Source organism: Dipodomys ordii, unplaced genomic scaffold (genome assembly GCF_000151885.1).
Source record: "Dipodomys ordii isolate 6190 unplaced genomic scaffold, Dord_2.0 Scaffold99, whole genome shotgun sequence".
Classification (NCBI taxonomy): domain Eukaryota; kingdom Metazoa; phylum Chordata; class Mammalia; order Rodentia; family Heteromyidae; genus Dipodomys; species Dipodomys ordii.
Genome location: NW_012267315.1, coordinates 3072237 through 3084971, shown reverse-complemented (window position 1 = coordinate 3084971; position 12735 = coordinate 3072237). Strand labels below are relative to the sequence as shown.

Here is a 12735-nt window from a genome sequence, read left to right as displayed (position 1 = left end):
TAGGGTATTTATCCATCAGCTACTTGAGTGTCACTTGCAAAAGCTTAGCAGACAGCATAATGACATGGACAATGCCAAGATGATGCTATCAACCCCAAACCTGGAGTGTAGTACCCAGTGCTTACCTTACCCAATGTGGGTAAACTAATCTCCATGGCTCTAATTTCTTTAGTGCAAGGTTCTAAGCCAGAAGCAGGGTGCTTCATCCACCTACTCTGTTTCACCCTCCCTCATTACATACTCCAGGGAAGTGCCTCAGCCTGGTATTCACCTCCCACAGGCCTTGCCAGCCTCCAGAACTTGTCAGGACAGGTATACTAAGCCATAATTCCATACCACCTGTCCTCTCTCCCCATCCTCTGAGTGTCCTGCTCTACTGACCTTTGTCATGTCTATTCCCTGCCTCAGAGCTCTCAGCATTTGGCCTGCTGTTTCTCAGCCTGGACCAATTCCCTTATTCTTGACCTAGTTAACTCCACACCACCCTTCAGGGCTTTCCTCACCACAGGAGCACTGCCCTTCATCCCCCAACTAGATTACTGCCCCTTATGTTTATTCCCTCCAGCCATGCTTCTCCTTGTTTACGAGCCCTCATCATACTTTGGTGCTGATTCACATAGTCTTCAATGCTGCAGGAAGTGTCCTGGCCAGTGGCTGTCTTGGCGCCCACTCAGTGCTTGCCAGGTGGATGCGCAGAAGTGCCTGCCCTGTCCTTACTGTATGTTTGATACATGTCCGTTTCTTTCTTCACCTGGGTTTGAGAAAGGAATTCAAATTCTCCATTTTGAAACTTCTACAGGTAACTTACAATGAGAGTTGAGGCCACCTTCTGTCCATCTGAAGGCTTTTATCTTCAATCCAGGATGATTTTCACTTGCACAGAAAGATAATGGTTATGTGGAGGCTTTGGAAGAAAGCTTCCAACATCCAGACAAAAAAATTTAAGTGCATTTATTTTTAGATACTATTGCCCTGAAATAAAAATAGGGATGGAATGGTGCTATGATTTTGGATATGATTTGTTCCCCAAAGGTTTTTTATGCTAGAAGCTTGATTCCCCCAGTGTGCTGGTTTTGAGGTGGTAGAACTTTTTAAAGGTAGGACCTAGAAGAAGGTAATTAGGTCCTGGAGCTCTGATCTTATGATGGATTAATCTTGTGTCTTGAGGAGAATTGGTCACTGGACCAATTCTCAAAAGAGCCAGTCTCTTTTTCCAACTATGACCACCAATACCCAAGTGTTATTAAGACTGTCCTGTAATATGCTTCATTCAGATGCTGCCAGATGTAGAACAGAGGCATTGGAAGCTCAGATGTTGGCACGGCAAGGAGCTATTGACTGTCTAGAAAAAGCTATTGAAGGATGCTGCCATGACAAAAATAAAAATTTCACCAACGTCAGCTTTTCCATTTAGACCCAATTTATGGTACACAAAGCTGGAAAATTCACTTCAATAATAAAAATATTAATTATTTCCGATGGTAAATTATTTGATATACAAGTTGAGTATTCCTTACCTAAAATTCTTGGGCCACCCATGTTTCAGAGTTCATATTTGTTTAGGTTTTGAAATATTTGGACATGTTTAATGAAATATCATGGGGATATAAATCCAAGTCTAAACAAAAAAAATCTGTTTATGTTTCTATACATCTTACATGATAGCCAAGAGAGAATTCTATACCATATTTTCAATATTTTCATTTTTTGTAGATCCATAGCGTGAGGTTGGATGTGGAATTTCCACTTGTATCAGGTTGACACTCAAACACTTCAGCTTTGAAAATATTTGGAACTTCGGTTTTTTTCTCCAGATTAAAGATGCTCACACTATGTTTATTAGAATATATTTAGTGAATAAAATCAAGTAACTTGTTCAGTACCAACACCTGCCCCTCAAGCTTTAATGTGCAGATTGAGCCAGGGATCATGTTAAAATATAGATATGGACTCAAGCAATGCAGCACCTATGCCAGAGAATTGTGTGTGTGTGTGTGTGTGTGTGTGTGTGCATGATGCTGGTGCTGATCGCAGGGACTCACATATGTGAGATATGAGCTCTTCTGCTGAGACATAGCCCAGACCTTTTGCATTTCTAACAAATTCCCAGAGAGTGCTGAGTCTGCTTGCCTTGGGGGAACTGGGAGCAGCATACTGTAGAGAACTTGGAAGTGACTTAGCCCAACCCACTTCAAGATGCCACTAGCTTAGATTCACCTGTGGTACACTGCAGAAGGATTATTTTCACCACACAACACTGATTAGATGCAACATGTATTCATTTGCTACCAAATGGAAGAAAGGGAAAAGAAATCACTGTTTCTTTGCTGTCAGGGAGCTTCTGTCAGGACGAGAGGAAGATGCTGACCTCAATAGCTGCTGCATTGGCAGAGAAGGATGTAACAGTCATTGTAAGAAAACAAGAAGAGATGATAAGAGCATATTAGCAAATAGTGAATAGAAAAGCAACTTTGGCTTGGACAAGAGCACAGAACTAAATTGAGAAGGCAGAATTTGAACAAATGCAATTATATATCTTTTGCATGCTGTATACAACTGATTCTGGCAGAAGGAGCTTAAACACAGCCAGAGAAGCTAAGTCTTTGAAGTTACAGACTTGTTGCTATATCCAACGGATGAAAATTATAAGAAAGGCCTAATTTAGAGAGCAAGCTAATGGCTTCTCTGTGGAAGGTGGAAGATTGGAGAAGTTGAGTGATTGAACTAGAAATTAGAAATATCCTAGTGTTTGCCCAAGCCCTGAGTTCAAGCCCCAGGACTGACAAAATAAAAGAAAGAAATATCCTACTGTTAAATATAGGAGTGTCTTGATCATATGATACTTAATGTGCCTCCAAAAATCTTTGTTCAAACATTCTGAGTTCTTAGACTATAAATATGCCTTTAAAGACAGACACTTTAAAGCAACTAGGCAGACAAGATTTTATACACACAGACACACAGATACAGACACACACACACACACACACACACACACACACATCTTTCCCCCTGGTCTTGGAGTTTGAATTCAGGGCCTGGATACTGTCCCTGAGTTTCATTTATTCAAGGCTAGTGCTCTAACACTTGAGCCAAAGTGCCACTTGCAGCTTTTTTTCTGAGTAGTTTATTGAAAATCAGAGTCTCACGGACTTTCCTGCCTACGCTAGCTTTGAACCTCAATCCTCAGATCTCAGCCTCCTGAATAGCTAGGATTACAGACGTGAGCTACCAGTGCCCAGCAAGATAATACATTTTTGACCTCTCTTAAATTGCATACAGGGTCATGTTGTTAATATCCAGTATGTTTTAATGCATATGTTGAGCTACTCATCTGAATAAGTTCTCTCATATTTTTTTCTATTAGCAAAGGTATCCTCTCTCTTTTTTCTTTTGATAACTCTGCAATTTTAGAACACTGTAACAACAAATGAAATAATTATAACTGTGAAAATCCTTAAATGTTTTAGAAAGCTATATCACCAGAGGTGCCAGAGACTAAAATGTTTTTATATAAGTTATTGACTTGCAAGCAATAAAAAGTTGAGGACATATATTCTTTTCTTTCTTAAATCATAATCTCAGTGCCCTTCCTTCCCCTATTCTTTCCTCCTCTTCCTTCCCCTTCCTTTGGCTTTTCTTGCATTCCTTTTTTCCCTTTCCATCCCTCTTTTCCTCCCTTTGTTCCTCCCCCTTCCTTACTTCCTTTCTTCCTTCCTTCTTCCTTCCTTTCTCTCTTTCTCTCTTTCTCTCTTTCTTTCCATTTGCAAGCCTAGATAGGAAAATTACCTTAATGGAATTTGGAGGTCTTAATGGAATCACAGATACATAGATGTTTTCATAAATCAGGTAAACCAAGGCAGGGAATCTTGAGATTCCTAGGTCATGCTAGAAGTCTATCAGGCATGTGGAAGTGCTGAGTACATTCGAATGGATATACTAGTATGTACATGCAAGTGTCCCCAGTCTGGCACTTTTGTCCAAGTATGGCACTAACTGTTTATCTTCTGCATCTGTGTGGAGCTTTATCTTAAGCCCTTTATTCCTTGGTTATGAATGAATAGTTGTGTCAATCCCCAGTTGGTCTTATTTCCTGTGGATGTGGATGGGATTGAATTCACCCATGGGTTTCAGGATGGCTGCAGGCAGTCAGGGGTTTCTTTAAGACTGCCATGGTTCCAGTTCCCACCCTTTCCTTCATTTGAAAGCAGAGACTTTACAGAGAGGCAGGTAATCAATTTCTGGTTTCCTCTGGCTGGCTGCTCTGATAGAACCAAATAAAAAATTCACAGGACAAATAGGTCTGCATATTTATCTGACTCTATGGCTACCATGCATGTCAGTAGACTAGTACAGTCTGAACCATTATGGGTCTGGTGATACATCTGATTTTCATCTCATCTCATCTCCGTTTCCTCTTCTTCCTCCTCCAGGGGAAATGGATCTGATGAAACAAGTGTGACCTGTGAGTCCAGCTGGCCAGCCTGACACCCTGTGGAGAGGGAGACTACCATGGATGGCATCATTGAACAGAAGAACGTGCTGGTGCATAGTAAGATCAGTGACGCTGGCAAGAGGAATGGCCTGATTAACACCAGAAACTTCATGGCTGAGAGCAGAGATGGCCTGGTGTCTGTTTACCCAGCACCCCAGTACCAGAGCCACCGAGTGATGGCCAGTGCAACACCGACCAGCCTGGATGCCGGCAGGAAGGAGCCTGTGCAGCAGCTGCTGGACCCCAACACCCTGCAGCAGTCGATGGAATCCCACTATCGTCCCAACATCATCCTCTATTCCGAGGGCGTGCTACGCTCCTGGGGAGATGGTGTGGCTGCCGACTGCTGCGAGACCACCTTCATTGAGGACCGGTCACCGACCAAAGACAGCCTGGAATATCCTGATGGGAAGTTCATCGATCTCTCGGCAGATGACATTAAAATCCACACCCTGTCCTATGACGTGGAGGAGGAGGAGGAGTTACAGGAGTTGGAGGTGAGAAGATATGCTTGTTGGGGTCTTTTGGGAATGGGAAAGTGGGGTTTGAGGGAGACCTGGAGGGCCCAGCAAAAGTCAGGGAATAAAGGTAGCATAGAAAGATGCAGAGAAAGCAAAGTCTTTCTCAGTGTTCTTGCACTCCTCAGTATGTATGAAGGCTGGAAGGGGTGGAGATGGACAAAGGGCCTGGAGGCTTTAATTGTCATTTTGATACACAGGACCCAAGGTCATGGACATGGGGCAACAGTCACCAGTCACTACTTAGAAATTCTACTGTTGACTACTCCACAAGAGAAAGAGGATCCTGGCCAAAATAAATAAATAAATAAACAAGATGGGGTGTGGGTACTGTTAGAATTTCCTAACCATCCCTTTTCTGAGAACTGAACTGCCTTGAGACACCACGCGAGATTTTTCACCAAGTAGAGAAGTGGTGTGGTCATGGATGTGAAGGCCAGCAATGGTATTGGTGAAAAATTTCGCGTGGTGTCTCAAGGTAGTATGGTTCTCGGAAAAGAGGTGGTTAGGAAATTCTAACAGATGCATGTTCTTAGAACCTCAGGAGGCTGGAGGACATGTGTGAGGTCAGTTTGGGAAGTATTTGGGAAGTTCAATGTGGACTCATTAATTTGGCATCTTCAACTTTCTACTAAGAGATTTTTAATATTGCTAAAAAAAAACCCTTCTGTGGCACAGAAATTGAAAAGGGAAGATGGATTGAATTATTAGACCATTTTCTTTTATGATGTTGGAAATGGAACCCAGGGCCTCAGGCATACTAGGCATAGTGGGCTACGATCAGCTCCAAGAAGAATCATTTGTTTAGTCAAGATGAAGGCATTTGAATTGCATTTGCAGAAATGCATACACTGAGGAGAAGCATGGTGATTCAGGCCTGTAATCCCAGTGATTCAAAAGGCAGAAGCAGAAGGCTAGAGCAGCCTGGGCAAAAGCACAAAACCCTATCTTAGAGATAAGTATCGCAAAAAGTCTGGCGGTGTGGCTCCAGTGATAGAATATTTGCCTAGCAAGTGTGAAGCCTTGAGTTTGAACTCCAAACACACACACACACACACACACACACACACTGAAAGAGAAAGAAATGTGCTCCCTGGAGATGGTATGATTAGGCACAGCCTTTGTGGGTGTTGCCAGGTAGAAGGGTGAGACTGAGTACAAGGGTGTCAGCTGACAGGCTGTGGCCCAAGCTTGAGGATTCTCTTCATTGAGTGGCTTGGGTCCTGCTGAGATGTGAATGCAGGGAGCCAAGATCAGTTCAGTCAGAAGCAGACTACTTAAAGGGAAAGGGGCATTTCCCGTGATGGGGGCGGGGCGCGGGAGGGCAAGGACATTTTGGAGGTGGAAGAGAGATGTCCAGGGTGGAGGGCTCAGGATGAGGTGGGTGTCAGGAGAGGTCTGTAGGCTGCATGTATGAGAGAGGGAAAACTGTTGCAGTAGCTAAATGAAAGAAAAAGGAAACAGCAGATGTGGGCCCACTTTGGTCTAGACTCAGTGCAGCCTGGGAAGCTTTCTGGCCATGAATTGCTTAGAACCAGTTAAGAGCCATGACCTGGAGGAAGTGGACATTCTAGAAGAAACTTCCATGGTGCAATGGGAGTCTGCGTGAAGATGTGGCCGAACCCAGGCTCTGCAGCTTCCCTCAGCAAGGTGTAGCCATCCTCAGCAGATCAGGCTTCAGGCATGGCTTGCTCTGGGCATCCGAGGTAGGAGGGGCAGGAAAAAGGAAGAGGGAGAGACTTCAAGAGAATCAGCCTCACCTACATGAAGTCCTGGACTGGGGAGAGGCCAGCAGAACATTGAGGCAGTCTCAAGCCTCAGGGAGAACCACATGAACCCAGAAGGTGATGGCTTTTAGCTACCTGGAAAGCCAGGTGTGAGAGCAACTCCTGGGAAGAGAACTCATGAGACTCAATGGACAGGCCACTCAGTGGTGACCCTGGCATGTCTGAGGAGCATGTAACACCATATAGTGACACAGGGAAGAAGAAGAGGGACAGGAAGTCAACCAGGGCCTTGAGAAGCCAGGAGGGTGCTTCAGCTTCTGCACAAAAGCCTACATCAAATGTTTGTCATTCTCCAAGGTCTAAGGATCTGGCTGAATGCTGCCTGGCCTGCATGTGTCTGTGAAGCAGACATCTGAACTTAACACAGGCGGCCTGATGAACGGAAAACCCATTGGCACTGCAGGCTTCTCAAGGGAGGGTGAGCTCAAAGTATATGTAGGGGGAGTGGGTGAAAGATTGCAGGAGTGGCACCCCTGCTCTACAAATGAGGAGGCTTGAGGGGGTGGTGGTAGGTGAGCACAGACATTGTAGCCCAGGAGGTTTGCAGGGAACCTAGACCTGTGGTTGTGGTAAGCATGGGAAAGACAAGCCCTTTAGGGAAGCAACATCCTGCCACAGAGAACCCCAGGCATGTAGGGGAGATTGGATTCAAGAAGCATGCTTGGATGCCTGTGGAACAGAAAGAAGAGGTCTCCAGCTCAGAGCACCTCTCAGGGGCCTTGGGATGGGAATTAGAGAGCCCAGATACCTGTAGAGCTATTTACTTCTTGGACTGCCTAAATCACACTTCGTGAGCTATGCTTTGATGGGTACCCTCAGGTAAGGTGAAGGTAACTGAAGGACTGAATGCTGCAAGGTTTAATCCACATGACAATGCAAAGCCTGCAGGATGCTGTGTGGAGGAACTGGGAACTGCAGGGGGCAAACCTTGACCTGTGACCTTGGAGAACAGTTGAGAGGGTATCCAGCAAGAGGGCTGTGGTTGTGGTCAGGTCTGTGATTATGGAAGCTGTTCTGCCTGCAGCATGTGACAAGAATCTGGGAGAGATGGAGAGGAGGGAGGGAGAGAAGAGGCTCACACTGGATGCAGAGAGCTTCTTGTCATAAGCGACAGCATTAGAAGTGGAAAAGAAATACTTTGAAAATGAAATTTGTCATTGATTGGAGAGAATTTTTAGCTTTGATGTGATTTTTTGGTTTTTTTTTTTTTTTTTTTTTTAGAAAATCAGTTCTAAGGTACAATAGATCCCTGCAGTTTAAAGACTTGGAGTAGTGGCTGGATTGAAAATACAAAAGGTATTTCTACATGTCCTCATTACCGCGTTCTCACACGATGGATTTTATCTTGTCCTGGCCTCGGCGTGTCCATATTCTTCGCTGAATGACCTCATTGTGTCAGTGTCAATGAGACAGGAACAGGTGATCAGCATGTCATCTTAGGCTCAGTCAGCCTCCCTCTTACGGTTTCACAATGGACTATACTCAGAATTCTACTCCTCTTTCTTTAACGCTTCTATGGGCTTCTGATGAAGCCTGCAAATACACCCAGCCAATATTTAAATGCAATTTGTTTTATTCATACTATGTCTGAATCCACATTTTTTTCGTCAATGTATTTCAGGCTCCATTTTATTGCAACAATTTCTCATACAACCATCTCTGTAGAGTTTGGCAACTCTACAAAGGTCTGACACCTCCCCCGAGGCAATCTCTCGCATTAAAATTTAGGAGATGGTGAAGGACACTTACTTGTCTATGCCGACAGGTCCAAGGCTTTGACAAGTTGTGTAGGCATCTGGAGAAATAAGCTGTTCCACCCAATCCTGTCGCTCTGTTCTAGGAATGGTAGAGGTAGCTCCTATAAACAGGCCTTTTTAATAATATGGCAACAAGAATATTTAGGTATAACAGTGATGCTTCCTCTCTACTGTTACTAATATGTGTAGAATGACTTTTGCTGAGAATACTAAGACTGAATATATTGGCATTTATACTTTGACCAGGAGAGTTACTTTCATACATTGATGGGACAGCAAGTTATTTGATTGGACAGTTTCTTAAGCACCCAGACCAAGAAATGGCTCCCTGGCTGTGAGGGGAAAAGATCAGGACACATTGTGGCTGTTTTTACTTTTCTCATGCTGATTACACACCAATGGTTTGAGAAGATCAGCCAGAGTAGTTAATTAGAAATTCTATGAAAATTTTTTTTTCTCAGAAACATTTTCATGATATAGATATGGTATTTGTTTTATTCCATTTTGTGTAAATTAAAACAACTAATAACATTAGGGGAAAAAACATAATGACTGATGAGAAATGCTACTATAGGTACAGCAGCAACTGGTTTACGGTTTACTACTGTTGCTGTTCTATGCAATAATAAATGATATGTATCAGTTAGCAAAATTTGCTGCATAACAAATCATTTCCAAACTTAGTGACTTGAAGCAACTATATTTAGTTCATGATTGCAAAGTCAGCAATTTAAGCTAAGGTCAGCTGATTGTTCTGCTGGTCTCCCCTGAGTTCACTCATTTGGCAGTGAGCTGCTAATTGGCTTGACAGCTGGGCTTGAGAATGTTTGCTGGCTACAGTGACTAAAGTGACAGGAGCACATTTCTCTCATCATCCAGCAGTCTATTCCAGAAGCTTCATCATGTAGCAGCCATGGCAAGGAGCAGCAAGAGCAGCAAGAGAGGTTGAGTCCTAATGTCCAGGGGTACTACTTCAAGTTGGCCTGTGTCACATGGTCTTGTCTTGTTGGCCAAAGCAAGTCATAGTCAAATCCTTAGTCATTACCCAGGGTCCTAACACAGTTGTCCATCTGTATCCACAGGGCCCCCTAGATACTTAAATCTGTAGATACTCAAATCGCTTATTTAACATGGCACAGTAGAGGCAAATAACTATACACATCCTCTTGTAAACTTTAAATTCTATATAAATAATTTATAAAACTTAATATAAAGCAGGTGCTGGTGGCTCATGCCTATAATCTTAGCTACTTAGGAGGCTAAGATCTGAGGATTGTGGTTCAAAGCCAGGCCAGGGCAATAAAGTTGGTGAGACTTTTACCTCCAATAAACTACTCAGAAAAAAACAGAAGTGGTACTGTGGCTCATGTTGTACAGTGCTATCCTTGAGCATAAAGAGGCTTAAGAACAGCACACAGGCCCTGAGTTTAAGCCCCAGGACCAGCAAAAAACAAAGAAAGGCTTAATGTAAACCTGACACTGGTGGCTTACAGCTATAATCCTATCACATTTTGAGGCTGGCCTGAGCAGAAAAGTATTTGAAACTTCATCTCCAAAATAACCAGCAAAAATCAGGGCTGGAAGTATGGTTCAAGTGGGAAAGTGCCAAACAAGCATGAGACCCTGAGTTCAAACCCTACTGCTACTCATACATACATACACCTATACTCCTAAAACCTAAATTCTATGCAAATAATTGTATTATGTAAATTAAATTATGTAATTAAATAGTAAGTAGTAAAATTATGTAAATAATATGTATTAAGGACAGTGAAATGTGTACACAGGCTTTGCACAAATGCATGTTTCTTCTAATATTTTCTCTTTTGAGGTGGGGGGGTCCAGTTGTGGGACCTGGCTGGGCCTGGGCACTGTCCCTCAGCTCTTCAGCTCAAGGCTAGCGCTCTACCACTTGAGCCACAGCACCACTTCGGCTTTTTTTCTTTTTGCTTATGTGGTGCTGAGGAATCAAACCCAGTGCCTCATGCATGCAAGGCAAGCACTCTACCACTGAGCCACCTTCCCAGCCCCCTCTTCTAATATCTTCTATCCATGCTCAGTTGAATGTGCAGGAAGCAATGCGCAGATACACATACTCAATACAGAGAAAAGTGATAACAAACTGAGTATCCATCCTGCAACCACAAGGAAAAAGTATAAGCAACTTGTCTTATTTTTGTAAAATCATCCAGCTGAATAGAGCAACCACAGTGATCGTTGGACTGTGATGGAAGCACCCACAAAATAAGCATTGATCTGGAGTGCTTTCTAGAAAACAGCTGTACTTTCAGTGGGGGGGGGGGAAATGTGATTTGTAAGGCCTGTGGGACTCCCTATCAAGTTTCAACTGGACACCTTGACTGCAGAGTACAGTTTTCAATAAACCATTACCCTAGAGTCAGGTTCCTGTGACTGGAACTCCAGAGTAATGGGTGGTCCTGCTCCCATCTACTCCCTTGTCATCTGGCCAGGAAGGGATCTCTCCTGGTGTTATATTCAGGACATGCCTGGATATAGAGTGTTTCACACTCCCAGTCACAATCTGCAGTAGCACATGGAGTTATCAGCTAGACTTTGTGATTATGGCAGTAACACAAATGGGTTCTGTGGCAGGTATTAATAATGCTTACAGAAAATCTCTAGTGATTCATTGGGTATTTTTGTGACCTTACTTGCTTCCCTTGAGAAAGATGTGCTACCAGTGATCATGTAGAGCAGGTTGTGGTTTGCTATGAGATGGGAATACTATGGAGGCCCAGAGGGTTTTTAAGAATGCCCATTGCACACAGGCTGACATCACAGGTCCTAGCCACTGGCATGTGTGATAATTGGCCCTGTTTTCCTACAGCTCAAGACCTTCTCTGTTATGTGACTGTCCACTGCCTCATCCAGTTCACATCTAGGAGCTAAAAACTATAGCCTAAAGGAACATCAGCAGCAGGAAACCACTTTTCCTTTTCATAGAAATAAATTCAAACCAAGAGATTTCAGGGACAGACGATCAAGTAATTCTGCAAAGTATACAATAGTAGTTTAAGCCTATGGAAAGAAGTAGATGGAGCCCACAGCTGGAGAGGCTGCACAGCCCTCCAGTTGTCAGAGATGCTGACCAAATGTCAAAAGGCACATCATCACCACTTATTTGTGACAATATGCAACTTCTCATATCTTGGAGACCCTGCACCATTGTCATCTAAAAACTGTGTCCATACAGGCTGGACCTAAAGAAGGGAATCAGAAATATGTGATTATGCACTTTGTGCATGCTGCCAATTAATCCCCAGAACACTGAGGACAGGTAATACTGTCCTCAATGTAGCATCTAAATGAAAATAGATACTTAGGTCTTTGCAGTATCACACTGTTGGTTTTGCTGACTGCCTCTGGAGCTGAGACAGCCTTGCTAACTTCAGGCCCTTGTCTCCCAAGGATGATACTGTTATGTCTATATTAGGGGGGAAATGTGTGTATTACAATGACCCTCCATTTAGCTTTGTGCCAGAGTCCACAAATGAAGCTCAAAGAGACAGAGCTAGGATTGTCCCAGAACACTTCGTAACTTCTCAGTCAAAGTTCCCTAAGATCTTTGAGTCTTTCTTCCCCTTCAAAGCCTAGGTACCTGTAGGAGGTGAGCATTTACAACTGTGGTAAATCCCCTGTATACCTTATACCCATAAATATGACAAAAAGAAGTGGTTCCTTAATCAACATTGAAGAAATTCAAAAGCATCAATAAAACTAAATAGCATATAGAAAGGAAAGCAAATTCAGAAAATAATAGGCAATATTTTTTAATTAATTTATTTATTTTTTATTTGTGAACATACTGTACAGAGGGGTTACAATTACATGGGCAGGATAATGCGTACATTTCTTACCAAGCATTGCAGCCTCCTCCTTTTGTTTACCCTTCACATCCCTTCCCAGCCTCCCCCCTCCCCCCCAATCCCAACCCTTCTCCACCCCCCCCTTCCCCCGCCCCCGGACCGATGTTGTAAAGCTCGTTTTGGACATGACAACTTATACTTCTCGTTGTTGCATCAGGTCCACCTGTATCCTTAAACAACTGTTTTTTCCCCCTCTCCTCAACAAGTTATACTGACATCAAATATAGTGAAAGCAGGGGTTATACTGTGGGGGAGGGACATACAAAGCAACAAAGAGATAGTCTTATAAAT

The 12735-nt window shown here is 43.3% G+C and overlaps 1 protein-coding gene and 1 long non-coding RNA gene across 2 annotated transcripts in view; both read left to right on the top strand.

Moving 5' to 3' along the window:
- The window catches only part of Syndig1 (synapse differentiation inducing 1), a 162823-nt gene that overhangs the window by 53059 nt on the left and 97029 nt on the right, over window positions 1-12735 (top strand). The window contains exon 5 of the mRNA XM_013027065.1: window positions 4458-4992. Within this exon, the coding sequence (XP_012882519.1) occupies window positions 4513-4992 (480 nt within the window). The 5' untranslated portion in view covers window positions 4458-4512. The remainder of the gene's footprint in view (window positions 1-4457; window positions 4993-12735) is intronic.
- The window catches only part of LOC105993726, a 16164-nt gene continuing 10514 nt past the window's right edge, over window positions 7086-12735 (top strand). Inside the window, exon 1 of the long non-coding RNA XR_001175481.1 lies at window positions 7086-7097. This is a non-coding gene — a long non-coding RNA (uncharacterized LOC105993726). The remainder of the gene's footprint in view (window positions 7098-12735) is intronic.